General features: G+C 46.2%; 1 protein-coding gene across 1 annotated transcript in view; it reads left to right on the plus strand.

The window, feature by feature from the left end:
• Nucleotides 1-21,609, plus strand: part of FAM83H (family with sequence similarity 83 member H) — a 32,191-nt gene that overhangs the window by 5,091 nt on the left and 5,491 nt on the right. Inside the window, exons 2-4 of the mRNA XM_066578223.1 lie at nucleotides 17,405-17,891; nucleotides 19,353-19,517; nucleotides 21,094-21,218. Coding sequence (XP_066434320.1) covers nucleotides 17,436-17,891; nucleotides 19,353-19,517; nucleotides 21,094-21,218 — 746 coding nt within the window. The 5' untranslated portion in view covers nucleotides 17,405-17,435. The remainder of the gene's footprint in view (nucleotides 1-17,404; nucleotides 17,892-19,352; nucleotides 19,518-21,093; nucleotides 21,219-21,609) is intronic.

Here is a 21,609-nt window from a genome sequence, read left to right on the forward strand (position 1 = left end):
AGCATGTTGTTGACGCTGTGTGTGAGAGCGGCCTTAGAGTATCTTCACACAGTGGACTTTTGCTACCAAATCCGCTCTGATTTTGGGATTAATCCCCATGCCATTCAGTTCACTGGGAATCTGCGCCATAGTGTATACGGTGCAGGTTTTTTTTTCTGCCCACAGATTTCAAATGTGCTTGGTGAAAAATGTGACACGTCTCTTCTTAACATGGAGTTTACGCTTTTCCAAATGGCATCTGTATTGGGAATTCTGCACATGGATTTGCCGGTTGAAAGGGGCTCAATCCGTGTTTGAGTCGCGGCCCTACACCTGCGTCACCAACTGCAGATTTCTACCACGGCTTTCAGTGGAAGAATCGGTGTTGCATTCCACCTTGTTCACACAGCCGAGCCGTGGTTTTCTGCCGTGGATCTACATGTAGATTCGCCCGTTTTCACTTAGTCTAATCTGCATGCCGTTTTCCTGAAGCAGTTTCCACATCCACAATAGACACATGACTGTTTTGTTCTCCTACGCATTGGATTTATGCGTGGATTTCATAATCTGTACTGCTTCCACGGCAAGGTCTGGTATGTGAACAGTGTTGAGGCCTCATTCACACAATATGAAATTAGCGTAGCAAAAATCCGGCATAAATTTCAATGAAAATCCACACCACGAATCTGCGAGAATTCTGACACGAATCCTAATTTCATCATGATGCAGAGCTGCGTGTGGATCAGAACCATTCAATGGGACAGATCCACGAGTGGATTCTCTGACGTGGATTTCATGTCAAGTTTGCATTTATCAGTGTGGTCTCCTTCTTTTTTTTTTTTTTTTTTTTGTTTCTCGTTGAATTCAATGGGATAGCAAAAAAATACAAATTTAAGCATGTAATCCACCTCCGGAATATTCTGGGCCCTAAATCCTCTGAAACGTCCTAGAACTTCCTAATAGACTTTAAAAAAAAATTAATTGCTGTTTTCCAGATCTCTGCTTGCTGTCAGTGAATAAGATCTTTCTCTAAGGCTACTTGTCCACAGCCGGGTTTTCATTGCGTTCCCCGTGGCGATAATCCGGCCGCGGGGAACCGGGGAACGCAGTGAAAGCATTGCTATGGAAAGCGCTTCACCCCTCTCCACAAGCAGAAAATCATTGCGAATCTCCGCTCGCGGCTGGCAAATTGCAGCATGCTGCGATTTGCCGTGATTCTCCGCGGTCACCCTATCTGTCAGATAGGCTGACAGCGGAGATCCGTCTGCCGGCTCCTGCTCCCTCGTGGACAGGCAGTCACTTACATATTTGGTCCTGCTCTCAGTTGAGAAGTGGATACAATTGTATCCAGTCCACACAATGCTGTGATATAACAGCCCAGACTGATACATTGTAGCAAACTAGAAGAGAAATATGTGCAGCTGATGTTTAGATCATTGTCTACACTGGATACAATTGTAACAAACCCTCAGTTTGCAAGCAGGACTAGCCATGTACAAATCACTGCCTCTGAATAATAAACCTGAGTGTTCTCGTTCATTGACAGCAATACGAGATCTTTGAAGATGGTGAGTGTTTGAAACACAGTTTATTTGGGCTCGTTCAGAACCTCTGTCACTAAATTCCGTTGTTAAAACAGGAGGAGATAGCGCAGCTTGCTGTTATTTCATCCTATAAAATGCTAGAAGACCCTCTGGAAACCCAACAGACCCTATTACAGTCAGTGGCCTCTGGTTTCATTAAATGACTGTATGCCTCAGCCATTGGGTGCCCCTTTCCTGCAGCTATAACGGAGCTGGAAAACAGGACACAAATGATGTGAGCGAGCCCTTAGGAAGTTGGCGATCTCATTATACAGAGATGGTGCTTTATCGCAGAACCCACGTGCACCCTGATATAAGTTATTGGGAATTGAACAGATGCGGCACAGCGGCGTGGGTTCTGAGTCTCACCAGCGACATGCCATCCATGCCAGCCTCTGACCCAGATAGATGTGGACTTCTTGCCTCAAGATTTCTCCACTTTGCAGTGTACTTGGCAATCGTTGGATACTGCACCCACAATGCTCTGTTGAGGTTTCAGTAGGGAAAAGGTTAACTGCATGGAAGCCTCTCTTTTTTTATGCTTCTGGGGGTATTATGTCTCTGTAAAATGCTGATATTCAGAAAATTCAGAGATTGACGGGGCGCGGATTGTGGGGTGCAAGTGGAAGGGATTCTTGGCAGTCTCCATGAGAAAGAACCGAGAATTCCTGCTTCTCAGCCAGGTCCGATCCCTGAAGGAGGCCTCACTCTCCCGGAGCAGTGACCCATCCCAAACCGCTCTTGCCGGGGCAGCGACTTCTTAACCCCACTACTCCTCCTGTCAAGTATAGACAAAAACTGAAGGGGTGGCCCAGAGCCACATTTTCATTTGTATTGTCCCCACTCTGTCTTGTGCAGATTAGTGGTGAATACAAGTTACATGTGTATTCACGGTGTTTTTACACATGGATCTAGGAAATGGTGTGTAAAAAAAAAAATACAGCAATAGATCCTTTTTGGGTGGGGGGCATGTGAATACACACAAAAAAAAAAACACATTATGCACCAAATCTGCAGATATGCGCCACAAAAATGCTGTGTATTTCACACACCAAAATTGCATATGCCCGTGTGAATGAGCCCTTCGGCTCATGGTGCAGTGAGTCCGGTTTCACCTTTGTGTAATGCGCCTGATGGGTTTTTCTAGTGTTGGTTTCTACACATCACCAGCCGTGAGGCTAAAGGGTTAATTTGTGGTCTCTGACAAGAGCGATGATGAAAAACAGACACCAAGTGGTAATGAGAATGTACCAGACAACGTTGTCATAGCTCGCTGGAAAAACTTTTGGCAACAGCTCAATGTGGGAATGTTTACAGGTACTGAAGAGTTAACCCCGCAGGCGGGTGGAGGTCGTCGCCATTTTGATTCCCTCCCTCCACAAATGCCTACAGTGAATGCTGGGTAAAATGTGAATAAGGATAACCGGAGATCTGCCACCTTCCATAAGTGACAGTCAGTACAGCTCTCCAAAACCTGTTCCCTGCTTGCTGTCAGTGAATGGAGATGTCTCACATTGTGTCATGCAATCTACTATGAGTTGTCCTGCCGGGACTGCAGGCTGATGAATCTTATCTGAACTGCTACTTTGTAACATACCCTCAGCTAAGAGCAAAACCATGTTGGGACGGGTTGCCGAATGTGGATGATGTTTCCACTCACTGACGGCAAGCAGAGCTCTTGACTAAAAGTTGAAGGTTTCTGTACCCTGCAATGTTCTATTTCTGTCCTCTCCGGATGCCATCGCTCAATCTCCTTACCTGATGATGTGACAGCTGAGAACGCCCAGCGGCTGCTCCTCCCAGCATGCTCTGGGGCGGCGCAGTAACATGTTGGGGCTGATGAACCTGTACCTGCTGTTTTATTAATGAGTCTCTGGAAATTCTAATCAGGACTCCTACAACCTAAAAGGAGGCCGTGTCAGCGCAATCGCCGCCGCCCTGTCATAAGCTCTGATGAGAGGGACCGCCTGCCGTCGCCAAATATAAATTCCTGATTCATCCTCTTATATCACGTCCATGAGAAAGTGGATTCTTCATACAAGCACAACCTGCGCTGTAATGGCAGCCATATTGGTTGTCACTCAGCTTTCCTGGTAGCAGAGTTATTGACTCCTGGAATAATTCTCCGCTCCTCTGCTGTGACTCAGATCTGTGACCTCAGACGTGTTCGAGATCTTATTCATCTGAATGCCTTTGTCTAATAATTGGGTGGGAATAGCGAGTAGAGAAGGAAGGAGGCCAGAGGCTTGCTGCTCCTCATAGATGGGGTGATAGTGAGTCAGTCTGGGATCTTCACTACTCAGAGCTCTGTCATTGCTCCTTTATCATCGCCTCGCCCCGCTATTGTATGTACCTGGATGTGGTGGTTTCTCGTATATGGACATTAACCACTAGGAGTGCTGTTCTCTCTCTCTCTCTCTTATATATATATATATATATATATATCACCTGAGCAAGCAACATGGCAGCTCTTCCGTCCTGCTTATAGACACATGGTCCCATCTCTCTAGTGAAGACTGTCAGTGGTCAGCATTGCTATTGGCTGCTTTTAGACTTCAGCTCCCAGCATGAACTGATAGCCGCAATTTGGAGACCACTGGTCAACATGGAAAGTCCGTGTTGTCTTAGGATTCTCCCATACTCCAAAGAAACCTCCAGGAAATGTGGGATTTTTTTGTAGTCCTTTATGTTCCTGCCGCTGAATGGAGCAATGATGGGGACAGTAGTTGGTCTGAGAGTCCTCCTCGTAGTACGGCTAGGCCGGCTTTCCATCATGGTGTCCTCTGGTCTTTTACGAGGTCCAAGGGTATGAATAAGTGGAAAACGGTGGTTGGGAGCGCCATCTTGTGGGTGGCACGTTGCAAAGGGGAAGAGGGCAAATCTATGAGGGCAGGTGTCCATATCTATCTGATAGAGTTATCCAAATCTGTGCTTAAAAATTTTGGCAGAAATAAAAGGTACATGGCATTTAACAATTTTTTTTGTGACATGGCACACAACGATGATCCACTACAGGATATGCGCACCGTGCTTCCCGTCTTTTCCAATCATCAAGGCTATTCTCTTCTCCCATTCGTGATGCGCTGAGAGCAACAACCAAGCAGAAGCGCTTGCACAGGCGTTTATCCTGCTGGAAGAACAATGGGAATGTTCAATTTTCGTTGCACACCTCGTCATGTAACGATTACTGATACGTAGCAGTAGTAAGGTTACTGTCGATGAAGAATGAGCCCACTATCTTCTTACCCCACACACTGCGCCAACCATCTTGGAGGGATCCGTCCAGTGTGGGTTGGTGTCGGTAGTGAAGGGTTTCTTTGTTCAGCTTTCCGTTCACCTAGAAGTTCATGTGATCACTAAACAGAACCGTCTGTCTTTGCAATTGCTGAGACACCAATTCCGCAAATTCTGCACAGTGATTGGGATCGTCCTCGTTCAGATGATGAAGCAACTGGGTCTTGTACGAGTTCCATTTATGTGTAGCCAGCATCCGTTCGATGGTGGTTTGGCTCACCCCACTCTCCTGTGACAGACGCCGGGTGCTATGATGTGGGCTCTCGCACAAGGACACCAGGGCGCCCATTTTTGTTGCTTCGTCTGTGGCAGTTTTGTTACGTCCACTTTTTGGCAGGTCCAATACAGAACCTGTTTGACAAAATTTGACAAGCAATATGTCAACTGTGCCATGGCAGGTGGGTGGTCCATTATGGTGCCAACTGTTGAAATCTGTTGCAATAACCCGGGTACTCAGCTCCCTGATATTGGCACAATGTCCCCTCATCGGGTGTTTATCTTGCAGCCATATCTGTGTCTGTTGCAAAGAAAAGATGGATAATAATTTGGCAGAAATAAAGATGCATAACATTTAAGCACAGATTCCCTATCAAAGGATATTTTACCTCCTTGGTAAGATGGAATATTTTACCGTCTTGGTAAGGTGGGATTCCCTCTCGTGGGATATTTTACCCCCTTGGTAAGGTGGAATTCCCTCTCGTGGGATATTTTACCCCCTTGGTAAGGTGGGATTCCATCCCGTGGGATATTTTACCGTCTTGGTAAGGTGGGATTCCCTCTCGTGGGATATTTTACCCCCTTGGTAAGGTGGGATTCCCTCTCGTGGGATATTTTACCTCCTTGGTAAGGTGGGATTCCATCTCGTGGGATATTTTACCGTCTTGGTAAGGTGGGATTCCATCTCGTGGGATATTTTACCTCCTTGGTAAGGTGGGATTCCATCTCGTGGGATATTTTACCTCCTTGGTAAGGTGGGATTCCCTCTCGTGGGATATTTTACCTCCTTGGTAAGGTGGGATTCCCTCTCGTGGGATATTTTACCTCCTTGGTAAGGTGGGATTCCCTCTCGTGGGATATTTTACCTCCTTGGTAAGGTGGGATTCCCTCTCGTGGGATATTTTACCTCCTTGGTAAGGTGGGATTCCCTCTCGTGGCATATTTTACCTCCTTGGTAAGGTGGGATTCCCTCTCGTGGCATATTTTACCTCCTTGGTAAGGTGGGATTCCCTCTCGTGGCATATTTTACCTCCTTGGTAAGGTGGGATTCCCTCTCGTGGCATATTTTACCTCCTTGGTAAGGTGGGATTCCCTCTCGTGGGATATTTTACCTCCTTGGTAAGGTGCGATTCCCTCTCGTGGGATATTTTACCTCCTTGGTAAGGTGCGATTCCCTCTCGTGGGATATTTTACCTCCTTGGTAAGGTGCGATTCCCTCTCGTGGGATATTTTACCTCCTTGGTAAGGTGCGATTCCCTCTCGTGGGATATTTTACCTCCTTGGTAAGGTGCGATTTCATCTCGTGGGATATTTTACCTCCTTGGTAAGGTGGGATTCCCTCTCGTGGGATATTTTACCCCCTTGGTAAGGTGGGATTCCCTCTCGTGGGATATTTTACCCCCTTGGTAAGGTGGGATTCCCTCTCGTGGGATATGTTGCCCCCTTGGTAAGGTGGGATTCCCTCTCGTGGGATATTTTACCCCCTTGGTAAGGTGGGATTCCCTCTCGTGGGATATTTTACCCCCTTGGTAAGGTGGGATTCCCTCTCGTGGGATATTTTACCCCCTTGGTAAGGTGGGATTCCCTCTCGTGGGATATTTTACCCCCTTGGTAAGGTGGGATTCCCTCTCGTGGGATATTTTACCTCCTTCGTAAGGTGGGATTCCCTCTCGTGGGATATTTTACCCCCTTGGTAAGGTGGGATTCCATCTCGTGGGATATTTTACCCCCTTGGTAAGGTGGGATTCCATCTCGTGGGATATTTTACCTCCTTGGTAAGGTGGGATTCCCTCTCGTGGGATATTTTACCCCCTTGGTAAGGTGGGATTCCATCTCGTGGGATATTTTACCCCCTTGGTAAGGTGGGATTCCATCTCGTGGGATATTTTACCCCCTTGGTAAGGTGGGATTCCCTCTCGTGGGATATTTTACCTCCTTGGTAAGGTGGGATTCCCTCTCGTGGGATACTTTACCTCCTTGGTAAGGTGCGATTCCATCTCGTGGGATACTTTACCTCCTTGGTAAGGTGCGATTCCATCTCGTGGGATACTTTACCTCCTTGGTAAGGTGCGATTCCATCTCGTGGGATACTTTACCTCCTTGGTAAGGTGCGATTCCATCTCGTGGGATACTTTACCTCCTTGGTAAGGTGCGATTCCATCTCGTGGGATACTTTACCTCCTTGGTAAGGTGCGATTCCATCTCGTGGGATACTTTACCTCCTTGGTAAGGTGCGATTCCATCTCGTGGGATACTTTACCTCCTTGGTAAGGTGCGATTCCATCTCGTGGGATACTTTACCTCCTTGGTAAGGTGCGATTCCATCTCGTGGGATACTTTACCTCCTTGGTAAGGTGCGATTCCATCTCGTGGGATACTTTACCTCCTTGGTAAGGTGCGATTCCATCTCGTGGGATACTTTACCTCCTTGGTAATGTGCGATTCCATCTCGTGGGATATTTTACCTCCTTGGTAAGGTGCGATTTCATCTCGTGGGATATTTTACCTCCTTGGTAAAGCATTGTTCACTCACATGAAATGATTCCCTATTTGGTAAGGTGGGATTCCTTCTACTGGGTCTGTATATTAACCTTCCCTTGTTACAGCTGTGCCTGTACATAATACATCATGTATGTACATACTTCCCATTCTATGTAGTGTGTAGGTATATATGGAACTAAACCTTTAATGCAACATATATACATACACACGCTCCCCATTCTACGTCATGTATGTACATGGCCCTACCCGCCTTATGTCATGCATGCAGAGAAGAAAATCGCAGAGATATATCTGTAATATATAATGTAGCCTTTAGTAAATATGCGTTAAAGTCTCTGGGTCAAATCAAAATTAGATTCTCATTTTGATGCTGATGCATTTTTTAATACATATTTATTAAACGTTATGTTTTATATGTGTGTAACATATATCATAATTTACTTCTCTAATAAATATTATCCATTCCTTTTTTGTTTGCCATTCTGGTGAGTATTTTGTTGCCAGCTTTCCATGTACGTGCAGCATGCCCAGTATGAATATAAGCCCCTTCATGACTGGTGTCAGTAGGGTGGTGTCAAGCCATAGTAAATACAGTGTTCAACAGCCAGAGAATTGTATCTCTTATGTCTTGTGTTATGTATGTCACCCCCTTTTTCCTTGCTCCCCCGCCCCCCCATAGAACATGCAGACAGCGAGCAGTGAAGGGGTTACAGGCTGGGGTAATTACAGCTGATGGCTGGGAGACGCGCTCAGGTATAGGCAGGTTGTCCGTGAGGAAGGTATGCGGTGAGGGCAGGTAGAGGCAGGTGCGCAGCACATGTGCAGAGGACTCCTCTGGGTGGGGACATCCTTCTACAGGTACATATGGGGGACTATGTACTGATGGGAAGGACCCCCAGAGCCACCCATTCAGCTGCTGAGGGTTATTCTGGGAGTCATCTCTGGGTGTGAGAGCGAGAAGCTGCCGCCTCCCAGGAGGCTCCCGGAATACTCCTGTAGCCGTGTCATGTGCAGGGGCCTAGAAAGCCGGCTGACAACTACTGGAGTTATGTAATGGGGTCTGCTATGTTGTCACCCAGCTCTCCCAGGACTGTGTAAGAGTAGGAAATAAGGGAATGGGGTAGCCTGTTAGCACTCTGGTCCCACCCCGGGACTGTGAAAGTGTGGCCGCCGGTACCGGATACACAACGCCGCAAGGGGACCACTGTAAGCAGCCTCGCCAGCTCAGACTCTCTCCTGGACTGCAGCCTCCCAACACTCACAGCGCTGTGAGTGGCATGTTCTCCCGGCGTGCTCCTGATGCAGACCCCGCTTGTGTGCTGGTGGCCCGCACCTGTAACAGACGCTGGTGCAGTGGTATATCCCCTGCTGCTCCTCCAGTCTCCGTCCCCTGTAGTCCATCTCTGCTGCATGTCCCCGGGGCCGCAGGAAACTCCGGTGTTTGGGCAATGCTGTATGCTTCTGAAAGCCAATCAGGAAGTGGGGGCATCACCAGGCTGTCAAGCAGCCAAACCCTGGTATACACCCACCACTTCCGGTGGCGTCAAGGTACACCAGTATCGGTCAGGTCCTCAGCTGTTAATCACAGCTGAAAACCCTTTCCTGGGTACATAGAGCTCAATGATCGCTATGAAGTGAAGGCAGAAGTATTTCTTCCACAATGTGACCTGGCGATCACGTGACCACCGGGTGCCCCAGTTAGAGCAGAGCTGCAGGGTCTTGGTAGACCCTGATGAGCTCTGCTAGTGACTATTGATCCAGGAGCGCGGGGACTTTTCACTTTTTGTCGGCCACTATAGGAGGATATTTTTTCTGTAACTGGGGCTCCTATGGATGACCCAACTACAGTGGAAAAGCGTGTAATAAAAAAAAACATGTGAATGACCACCAGAGGTGTTGTATGATGTCATGGGGACAGAGATGGTAAAACAAAATCGTTACAAAAATAAGAGGAAAAAAAGAAAAATGACCCAAAACCGTCACTGTATGCGCCGTGTAATCCAAAACATACATATTCTATATTAAAACATGTGAAACAAAACGAGGAACCCATTTCTATACTTTATTATAATGTAAATATACGAATTGAAAAAAAACTATAAATGTTTACAAAAAAAAACACAATTTTTTTTTGGCTTTTTACTCTCAGTAAAACTAAAAGGTGGAAAGAAAAGCCAGTAAAAATATTTTTAAAAATTAGCCTTATGTTTCAAGGAGAGAAAAAAATTACAGCAAAAATAATTTTGGTAGCTAACGGGAAAAAAAATAGTGCAGTAAAACAACCACCTGGGTAAAATCCCTAAAAAGTGACCTGTCCTTAAGGTACAAAACAGCTGGGTCCTTAAGGGGTTAAAACAGTTACAGCAGTAAAACAACGAAGTATTGCGTACAAGTTACTTTGTTATGCATCCTAGTGAAATATTACCTTTTTATAAAAGCTTTCAAATGACCCACCCTGCAAGCAAATCCTGGTGATTGGTCCGGTGGGATAGCGGGACAGTCTCCGATTGGCTGTTTTCCTCCTCTAAAAGTCTGTTACTCTCACCTGAGATGTAATCAACACGGCGCTCCAACTCTTGTGCCAGAAGCTCCAAGATTGGCGCATGTGTAGTTCATGTGTGGGCATATTCAGTATGCTCCACAGCGCATGCATCGCTCCTGGCACATGAGCAAGAGTTGGAGTGCCGCATTGATAGTGTGGGGGACGTCTCAGATCACAGTAGCAGGGAGGTGAGGCGTTAGGGGTGAAATATAGCCCACCAGGGAAGGTCCGGTCTGCCCACCTGACCACTAACCGGGATTTGCATGCAGCACTAGAAATTTGAAAAACAAATCTTTAAAGGTATGCTTGCACCACTTTGGAAATGTGCAGCACTTTGTGGTTTTATAGCCTTGTGTCCTTCTGCACTCATGTTGCACATTGAGGATTTCACTAATCTGGTAATTGCACACAGTGACCACAGTAATAGTACGCAGAACTACATGTAGCAACTGTGTGTGCGCGTGTGTAATATATATATTATTATTATTATTATTATTAAGTCGTTTTTTTTTTGTTTTTTTTTTGATCCACCTCCCTAATCAGGCCTTATAGAGGTTTCCTGGCCGCAGTGAGTCCTTCAGGTCGTCCCATTGATTATTCATTCCCCTGTCGCAGTGTGATATGAAAGTACAAAACTCTTGAGTAGCTGCTGAATCCTTGAAGGAAGAAGAGAAGCTGCCTGTTATTCACTTATTCATGGACGTGCAGATTTTTGATTTGGGCCCCCACACGTCTGTGTACACCCCCGAAACGGCCAAAACTTATTTCAATTCTCTGATTTTTCAGATTGAAGGTGAGAAGTCTGTGGTTGGATTGTGTACATAGACTTCCTGCCTGCAATGGCTGATAACATAGAACAATGATGAATGCAGTACACAGCAAATGGTGTTCAACTGTATTGAGTAGGTAGCTGCAAAAGTTTTGGCACTCTGGACAAAAATGTCATCTTGCATCGTGAGTCTGCTCTGGGAGCCATTCCCTGATGTAATACGACTGAGGATGTGCTCACGGTGTCCATTATAGGAAGAAGGTGCTGAGTCTTAACTTATTGCATTGGGTGCAGCTGTGGATGTGTTTAGAGTATAAGGCATGATATTAAATGAAAGGAGGGTATGCATGCTTGGTAGTGCATCTAGTATTAAACCTGCATGTTAAAGCAGCATGGTGACTGCAGCGTGCCCTGTACTCCAGTCACATCACCTCTTATACTCTCTAACCATCTAGAGCTGCATTCAGAATTCTGCTGTTTGCTTTCTCTAACTGCAGACACTTAAAACTTGCTGGGTCAGACTCCACTGGGAGGCAGCAGAATTGTGCTTGCTGCTCTGGATGTGACTGGAGTAGATGTAGTGATATAGGAACATCCCATGCCCTGTTTGTCCAGTAGTGGGTCAGGTTGGTAGAATGTGAGTCAGTGCCTGGTGTGGGGTTTCTTTGTAACTCTGATAAGGCTCCTGAGTAAAGTTCAAGGTGTTCAGGGCGTCCTGGATATGGAAAGCGTTTGTTTTGGTAAACAAATATTTAGGTTTCTAGGAATGAAGACGCTGCAGTTTCTGTCATGTGACCTCCTGTTCGGATTTACGGTTGAGTTCATTCCTTCGTCTGCTGGTGATCCGGTGGGCACTTGTGTATGATATATCCTATTAGACCATGTGGATGTAATAACTCCCCCATCCCTTTCTATTACACCGAAGCGATTACCATGTAAATATCATTCTATTAAGCTAATGTCCCTAATCAGACTGCAGTGTTTGCATGAGAAATTCCGATCGGCGAGTATTCGCTTGCGTTTGTTGTGGATTAAATCTTTTACAATGACCTAAAATTGTTTGTAGACCTTCTATATCCCTTTGTGTAAACAATCTGCTAGATGTGATCTGAGGAGAGACGAGGGATTGAAACCTATGATTCTTGCGTATACATGCGCGTCTTATTGTTAAAACCCGCTGCCATAGATTTGGCGCTGGTTATTACAAATTCATTTTCATGTGTAAAAGGACCCTAAATACGTGAGCCGACTCACTCCTGGTGCAAAAAAAAGGAAAATAAAGCAGCTGACAAAAGGTATGTCAGTCTTGTGAAATGTCAGCACTTTGGGGCTTTAAAGAGGATTTTTCATGGGCTGAAGTAGTCACCTCTGTACATAAACTGAGTATATATAGAGATTATCTCCATAAACAGCAGAGTCACTGTGTACATACACTACTTATCCTGTACTGATCCTGAGATGAATCCTGTATTATACCCCAGAGCTGCACTCACTATTCTGCTGTCGGAGTCACTGTGTACATACCTTACTTATCCTGTACTGATTCTGAGTTACATCCTGTATTATACTCCAGAGCTGCACTCACTATTCTGCTGGTGCAATGATGGTGTTACATACATTACTTATCCTGTACTGATCCTCAGTTACATTCTATATTGTAACCTAGAGCTGCACTCACTATTCTGCTGGCAGAGTCACTATGTGCATACATTATTTATCCTGTACTAGTCCTGAGTTACACCCTTTATTATACTCCAGAGCTGCACTCATTATTCTGCTGGCAGAGTCACTGTGTACATACATTACTTATCCTGTACTAGTCCTGAGTTACATCCTGTATTATACTCCAGAGCTGCACTCACTATTCTGCTGGTGCAATGACTGTGTACATACATTACTTATCCTGTACTAGTCCTGAGTTACATCCTGTACTGTACTCCAGAGCTGCATTCGCTATTCTGCTGTTAGTCACCTCTATCATTTCCCATATGCTGTGAGGCACATGTAGTCTGTGCAGCGCCTCGTGGCTCACTTGGTTTATGAGGCTGGGCTGTGACTGGCATTCCTGCACAGACTGGTATTCCCGGACGCACCCTCCTACCAGCAGTTATCGGTACTCAGATGCCCCTGGCACGCTTACTTGGAGTGTTCTCAGACTCGACTGAATGTTATAAATAGGTGAACACGTCGCTCAGGAGGAGTCTCATGATAATTCATGCGGAACTTGAATGGCGGCCGGTCATCAACATAATAGGCATTCGCCATCAAGGAGTTTGTCGGTGCAGGCTGGTACTTGTTGTACCTGCTGATATTACTACAGCCCTCAATATGGCAACAATTCACACACATGCGATTTGGGTCCATGAAATACGCAGTGTTTTGCTGCGTCTACATATGCGTTTTGGTGCATATGTGTTTGGTTTTTTTTTTTCTTTTTTTGCATGCGTCTTGCAAGAAGGCCCGATTGATGCCACTGTTTTTTTTTTTGTGTGTTTTTTTTAACCCACAGTCTCCTGCCAACATAGGTAAATGTGCAATGACCGTGTGCAACTGCATATTTGCTGCGTTTTTTCATGCACTCGCATTGACTTTAATGGGCGATTTCAGTCCATCACGGTCCAAAATAAGGAATGCTACAATTTTTTTTTTCATCTGAATACTCAAATGCAAATTAATTGGATTTATGCTGTTCGTATCCATAAAAAGTACAAACAGAATGACGGAAAACACGCCTGTGAGATTGAGCCCAAAGAATCCTGGGCATCCCGCGTGAGTTATGGTGTACACTGTGGGCGTCCACACCAGGGTGTCCTCGACAGATGGGTTACTCCTTAGCTTGACTCTTCGCACGGCAGCCTGTGATACCTTGGCGCCTTATCAAGGTGGTTTATTTAGACTTTGTGTTTTATTGTGTTACGAGCTCCATGACATCAGCGTTCGGGAGTCCGGTTTCCAGCTTCGTTCTTGGAGCAGGAAAACTGCACCCCGTGGCTGAACGGATCTGTCTTATGACCAATTGACTATAACGGCGTCCGTTCGATCTCTGGCCAGCAGTCCAGCATTTTGTCGGAATTTACAGAATAAAGTGGCGCATCTTGCTGCACTATTTCGTCCAGCTTTCTAGCGAACGTCGGCAACAGATGTTCCAAACGGAACTTCCCACACTGATGTGAACGAGACCAAAGAGAAACATTGGCTTTTTAATGGGTTAACATAACCTTCTGCACTGCTATCACAATGAAGGTATAATGTGGCCCATCTGTAGAGCAGGTCATAAAGAAAACCAACCATACAACCTCCAGCTGATCTGTCTGGTGAGACCGCCATGACTTGAATGCCTCTTTACAGCTTCACTTTGTGGTATCTGTTCTTCTCAGGTCATGCACAGGGTTGGACCATTCATTCAGTGAATGACACCGCATTCACTACATTCTACTGTTGTTGTGCTGATGACTCAGTAATATTAACCCTTGCTGTTTATGACCCGAGTCACCCTGAAGCTGCCATATTTACCACCAGATTGTGGCATTTTTAAGATAATCTTGCTATGAATCTTTGGGTCTACTTCAAAGTCCATGTTTCTGTTGTTCTAATGAATCTTCTTGGACTTTTTGGCAGTCTTAAAGGGTAACTAAACTTTTTACAAACTTCAGACATGTCCTAGTGACATGTCAGAATTTTCGATCGGTGGTGTCTCCGATGCCGGGACTCCCCTTGATCGCTAAAATGAATGTGCAGAAGCTCAGCTGAGTTCTGTGCCCATTCATCTATCACTGCTAGTGGTGTATGGACTCCATAGACTTTCTATGGAGCCTGTATTCTGCTCTGAGCAGTAATGGAAAGAGCTGAATAGGCGCAATGCTCAGTTGAGCGCTTGCCCATTTTTTTTAGTGTTTAGTGGGGGTCTCAATACCCAGACTCCCACCGATCAAAACTTCTGACATGTCACTATGAGTTATATAGAGTCCAACCAGCAGCACTAAAATCATACCCCTCTGGGTCAGGCTAAATCATGCAGGAGCCAGAAAAGGAGCTCAAACCAGATAAACTCCAACTTATAACTCGTCCAATAGAGAAGATAACTGGCAGCAAGCTTGATGAAGCCATTATGGCCAAAACGTCACCATCCGGTGATGCTGCCAGTTATCTTCTCTATTGGACTTGTCACTATGAGTTGTCAGAAGTTTATGAAAAGTTTTTAGTTACTCTTTAAGTTTTGTAGAGTGCGCTCAACTTCACATACTAGTGGGTCATTTACTCCACAGCAGATTGGCAATCTACATTGACTTCTTAAGACCAGAATGCTGTTGCACATGTTTGGGATAAATAAAACCCTCCATCCTCTGAAGATGTGGATGCAGCTCTCCTCTTCTCTACGTATGTTAATATTTGGACCTCTTGGACTGGGTCATAGTGCGGAGTAAGGAGAATGTTGAGTTTCACAAGAAGAGCTGTGCTGCTTCCCTTCATCTGCCTCCTCCAAGGTGTCTGGTTTCACCGTTGGGTCTTGTCCGTGTTTTTTCTCTCACCTTTATCCATCTTGCTGCCAGTTTTCATCTTCTATCCCCTCCCACTATAATGGAGTCCTATGATAAGCTGAGTCTTATCGGAGGACAAGGAGCCAGCGGCAAGTCTTTCTGTCTGAATGCTTTGCACGAGCGCTAACGACCTCAGTGGTGACGTCAACGCTTGCACAGTCGTCTAAAAGACGGTCGGCTCGTGTAAAAGGGCCTTTATGTAGAAGATGCTGTGAGATCTGCTTCTAGATCCTCCTAATGGTATCAGATTTTCTTCTTCTTGGTACTGTGTTCTTTAACATGCGCTGGATACGTGGATTAGTTGTGCTCAACCATATTTACATTTGTGTTGAACCAAGAAGATTCCTCTTTCTATAGTCTTCCACACTATAGGGAGTAGATAAGAGGCGAATTACCATGCCCAAGACTTTCAGCGGCAGACGAGATTCTCTCAAATTGCATAAATTTCCTAGAGGAGACGTTCCTCACATACATGTGCCCCATAGATGTCTATGACTTCACAAAAAGGAGAAATTACACGTGAAGGTAACCAGAGACAAGACTGCAGCCTTACGCTGGGGTTGGCGATGGGCAGCTAATGCATTGTAAGACTAGGGAGCTATGGCTGGAAGAATGAGTGATCTACACCTTCCCTGGAACATGCTGGGAGTTGTAGTATTACAATTGCTAGAGTGTGGGTGTTGTATAAGATTCAGGCCTGACCAGGGTCTACTATAAGGCCGGGCTCACATGGGCGGATTTGGATTGGGAATTACGCGATCACCATCCGCGCAGGACGGTAAAATGCATGCATTGAAAGGCATGCATATTCCGCAAGCAGAAGAAGAATTTCAGTATGCTCTATTTTAGTGCGGTTTCTGCGCGGACGGACCCCAATGAAGTCAACATTGCGTATGAGTGGTGGAAATGCTCACAACGTCAAAGGAAAATAGAAAAGCCTGAATGCTGGTTGGAGTGGAGAGGAGGCTTTCTTCAGTGTGGACGATACGCTGTGCATAGTGTACATTTGCGCGGAAAAATTCTTGCATCCGCGAATGCTCACAGGTCTGCTGCTGCAGAAATCCGCATGCGGAATCCGACCTGTTTTGTGTCAGTCCGGTTTAACATGGTGTCTGGCAAACTTTGCTCCATGTCCTTCGGGTGTTTTAGCACCTAGATGTGAAGGCTGCCTGCCATTCCTGACATTAGCGATGGTGCAGGGCGGGCACCCTATCTGGTTGTTCATGACGCTGATCCTGAGCCGTCATATATGCCCCAGGGTGTCCTGAACAGCAGTACAGATGGCTCTTGTGTATTTAACCTAGTTTCTGGTGGATACAATGGAATATTCCAGGTGAGGGCGGTGCTGCATCCAGATATTCGGCCTGTCTGAGACACCGGGGCCTACTGATCCGCGTTCTCACAGTCTTGTGCTTCGTGGAGAGGTTATTGGTTTGGGGCTGAGTGTTTCGGGTGGAGCCGCCGCGGCCATATATCTAGTTACACAATGTATGTGTCAGGAGTGGAGCCGACAATCTGCAAATCCTCTTAAATTCCATTCATAAATGCTCTCATTATAAATCCCGGTCACACCCAGAGCTGCTTAATGAGGCCTCAGCAACCAGTGCGGCTCAACGAGGCCTTGGCACCCAGCAGGCCTTACTTCAGCAATCTGCTGTGTCACCTGGCAGGCTTCACGCCAGGCCCCTTACCACATTGTGTTACCCATGCCATTGTATCTCGCCATATCTTCTTAAAGAAGACCTCTCACCCATATAGCATAGCATAGCATAGCATGACTATAATGATGACCTTTATTACCCAGCGTGCCTCACCCTTACATAGCATATACTGTCTCTAATGAGCTAAACTACCCAGCAACCTACATCTTGCCCAACCTCACAACACGTTACCCAGAATGCCTTGTCTTTACAATGCAGGTCTATGATGTGTCTAAATGTGTTTGCTCGGTGGTAAATTTTTCTTTTCTTCTTCTTTATAGGTCCCTCTTCTCCCCCCTCTGGTGTTGACCCATGGCACGTCGGTCCCAGAGCTCCTCACAGGGGGACAACCCTCTGGACCCCAATTACTTGCCCCCGCATTATAAGGAGTATTATCGTATTGCTATTGATGTTCTAGCGGAGGAAGGTCCGGAGGCGTATGATCGGTTCCTTGCAGAGGAGGGGGTTCCAGGTTTCTTAAGTCATTCAGAAATTGACCACATCTCAAAATACCTCCAAAGGCCCCCAGAGCCCACCCAAGAAAGTCTATACTCAGACCATGTTTATGGTGGACAAGAGGAGGATGATGGCTCGTCAGGCACCTACTGGCCCATGCACTCAGACACGGCTGCTCCGGAGCTGGACCTCGGGTGGCCCACTATCTATGGCTTCCAAGGGACAGAGGTGACAACCCTCATACATCCACCCCCTCCTGATAGCCCCAGTATTAAGGAAGAAGTGCGAAGGATGATCCGCTCTGCACAGCAGGTAAGAGACCAGTAACTTGTACTCATATATAACCTATACAGTTCATATACCTATGGAGTCCTATATATACTCCTATAGTCTTGCATGTCTAGTGTGTTTAATAGTAATATCATTGATGTTTATTGGATTTAACCCCCTCAACGCTACAGGACATACAGTTACGTCCTGCAGGTTCAGGGTTTGTATGGAGTGGGATCACAGGCTTCTTACAGCAGACACCCGCCCGCAGCAGCTCCAATCAGCAGCACCACTGATCGGATCTGTTAACCTTTTAAATGCCGCCGTCAGTGCTGACAGCAGCATTTAAAAGCCATGATCGCAGTTCGGGGGTTCCACACTGCCCCCCCCTCCCCCCCCCCCGCGACAAGATCTTGGGTCGCCGTGTGGTTACCAGGGCCCTTCTGAAAGGCCCCAGGGCTGCCACTGCAGATTGCCTATCAAGCTATGCCTGTGGTGTGGCTTAATCGATTGCCTGCATTACATCATAAATAAGAGTTATGACTTTTTAAAAGGGGGGAGGACCCAAAATAAGGGGAAAAAAGGGCCGAGTCCTTAAGGGGTTAATATTATCCCTAATAGACTGAGCTTTAATCCTAATATTGGTTATGACTGGAGGTTTAATATTTTATCCCTGGTGTGTGGTGGGCTTTATAATACTTTACCAGGTGTCTGTCCCTGGGGCCTAGTTGTGGGGGGGTGGCCGGGGCCCTCTGTCCCTGGGGCCTAGTTGGGGGGCGCCTCTGTCCCTGGGGCCTAGTTGTGGGGGGGCGCCTCTGTCCCTGGGGCCTAGTTGTGGGGGGGGGGGGCCCTCTGTCCCTGGGGCCTAGTTGGGGGGGGGGGGGGCGCGCTGGGCCTTCTGTCCCTGGGGCCCAGAATACTCTCTATGATATCTGGTTAGGTTTAAAGACTTTCCCTGGACGAAAGTGTTTTAACAAATTTGTATGTATATAATATCCTAAGTATTCAAGATATTAGTAACCCACCACCAGCAAGCGAGATACCGTATATAAAAAAGTATCTCTCTTCCTGATGTCTAGTGGGTTAATATCCTGAATATTTATGGGACGCAACTTTTGGCTCTTCTGTCTCAGTGATGCGTAAAATAGTTTTGTCATGTTGTGACCATAATTATATGTAATGCCAAGATCCAAATGTCGTCCCATGCCATGACATCAGTGATGTCCCACGACAAACATGGACACTGTTTAGCCTGCTCATTTAAGCGGAAGGAAGAGCAGCCGCTGTCCCACCTCCAGACCCCTCTGTACAACCTCCTGACAGATGCATATTGCATATATTCTGCGGATTTATATACCCCTGACCTCTGTAGGGCTCTGCAGAGTATTACTCTATGCAGTTTGCAGAGTTCCTGATACGTAGAACAGTTTCTTGGAATTGTCACTGTTCTGTGTTTTGTACGTTTTGTTTCTGTTCTAAAATTGCGTGTTCTTCATATCTTAGGTCATTGGGATTGTCATGGACATCTTCACCGATGTAGACATCCTCTCGGACCTCCTGGACGCTGCCGCCCGACGTGTTCCAGTCTACATCATCCTGGATGACATGTATTCTCAGCAGTTTCTTGATATGGTAGCTAAGTGCAGGGTCAACCTGAACTTTGTTGAGGTGAGGCCACCAGAGAAAACCCCTCATTAGGTTCAGATCTGGAGTCTTGGTTGTACACACAGGTGTGACTGTAGGGCTTCACAGGCAGCATCTGCACCCGGACCCCGATGCCTGAGGGGAAACAACCCCAGTATTATAAGGTGCACCTGGCAGGCAGGGGTCCTTAACAGAATTTGCATTGGGGCTCATGAGCTTCACGTTCCCCCATCTTGCTGTAGAGGTGTATGAGGAATCCTGGGTTAACTTTTAGGTGCTGCCATCTTTGCTACTCCACCCAATGATTACATGAGACCAGAGATCTCCTGCTTCAATGCTCCTCATTGGTCTCGCTGTAGAGAATCATAGGGGCATGTTTATCTTAGCCACTGGTCTCCTCCATGTGTCATTACTGTCCGAGTGGAACTCTTCTCTCCACCATTAGTAAATATTGTGCGCTGCAGGGTGCGGCAGCTGCTGACTGGGAACTTCCGTAATTCTCTGCAATATGCTGGGGTGCAAAGGTCATTAGTACCTAAAGTCTATGATGTGTGAAGGTAGGAAATTGAGGACTGTAAATCCTGTGCAGACAAAGGACTGGCAATACTAGGATCTGTAGGGGTTGCACAAAGACTGGAGTACAGAGCATTGCAGCGCTACTCGTGTCACACCAGTTTAAAGGGACACTTCTGGCAAAACTAATACACTGCTACCCCTAATGCAGTGCCTGTGGTTGCGGACCCTGCATGAATCATGGCTCCTACCCTTTACTTCCTTACCATCCTGTTTTACCCTTCCTTTTCCTTCTGTTCCCCCTTTTCACAATCCTTTCCTTCCCATACTTTTTTTTTTTTTTTGCTTTCTTGTTTGTTGTTCTTTCCTTTCCTTATTTCCAATACTTCCTTTCTTACTTTTTCTTGTTTTTCCTTCCGTCCATGTTCCTTTGTTCATTCCTTTCGTCCTTTCTGCCTCTTTTCCTTCCTTGTTGCCCCCTCACTAGTCATGTAAAATAGTCGGAAAGCTGTTATTGAAAGGAACGCAGGCCGAGATGGAGGCTTTCCTCACTGCCTGCCTGCCTTGCTTCCTATAACCACTTTTCCACTCTAGCCCTTTCTTCCTATTAATTCTTTTCCCCTGTAATAATTTCAGATTTTATGTGGGTTTGGCTCCTCAGACCCTCCTTGGAGTGCTATCTCCTCAGGGCAGAGGAGCGGTGCTTCTGCAATGCTCACCGTGGGGGTCATTGCTGGAGATTTTACTTGGCGGAATTCTGTTTTTTCAAAAGTTTATACAAATAGGACTAATAAAGCCGCACTGCAAATGTCTGACTGTGCAGAACATGACTGTAGCGAGACGGTCAATAGTCACAGAGGGAAGGATCTGCAGTCACCGCAGCGCAACTGTAGCACCAGGTTACACTCATTGGTCATTGTAAACAGGAATGTAATGTGGTTGTCACAAGTGTTTTCATATTGGCCAAAGCTGCACAGAGCCATGCTGTCACATCTGGACCAATCAATATGGTCCGGTCATCTGAACATGAAATGTGGACCCTTGCGATATAACCCCTTACACTCACGTGATTCTTCTTCCTCCGCAGTTCTTGAGGGTGAGGACCATCTCTGGGCCCACGTATTTCTGCAGGACGGGCACAACGTTCAAGGGGAACCTCCTGGAGAAGTTCATGCTGGTGGACTGCACGGTGGTCTTGAGTGGTACATACAGGTGAGATGCATGTATCTGCCATATTGAGGAGACGAGGGCTGCGTAACATCCAGTTTGAGTCCCCTGATAGTTTAATGAGAACATATTGTATTTTACATCTTCCTGATCTGTGCTAGAATTCTGTAAACCGATACCTCTATTAATTTTGAGCTTCTTGGTTTATGAATGGAATGCTAGAACTGATTTGAAGACAGACACACTAGGATAACCGTGTAGAATCCTATATCCAATATATTGGAATGGTGGAGTGATGATAACCCATAAGGGCACAGAAATGGCTGTCATTAAAGGTTGTCAACAAGTAGGAACATTTGTTGCCATAATTGAGAGTGCTGGAATTTTTGTATCTTTTTATCCATTGATGCTAAGGCCATGTTTTTTTTTGTTTTCA

The sequence above is a fragment of the Eleutherodactylus coqui genome, chromosome 9, assembly GCF_035609145.1.
Source record: "Eleutherodactylus coqui strain aEleCoq1 chromosome 9, aEleCoq1.hap1, whole genome shotgun sequence".
Taxonomy (NCBI): domain Eukaryota; kingdom Metazoa; phylum Chordata; class Amphibia; order Anura; family Eleutherodactylidae; genus Eleutherodactylus; species Eleutherodactylus coqui.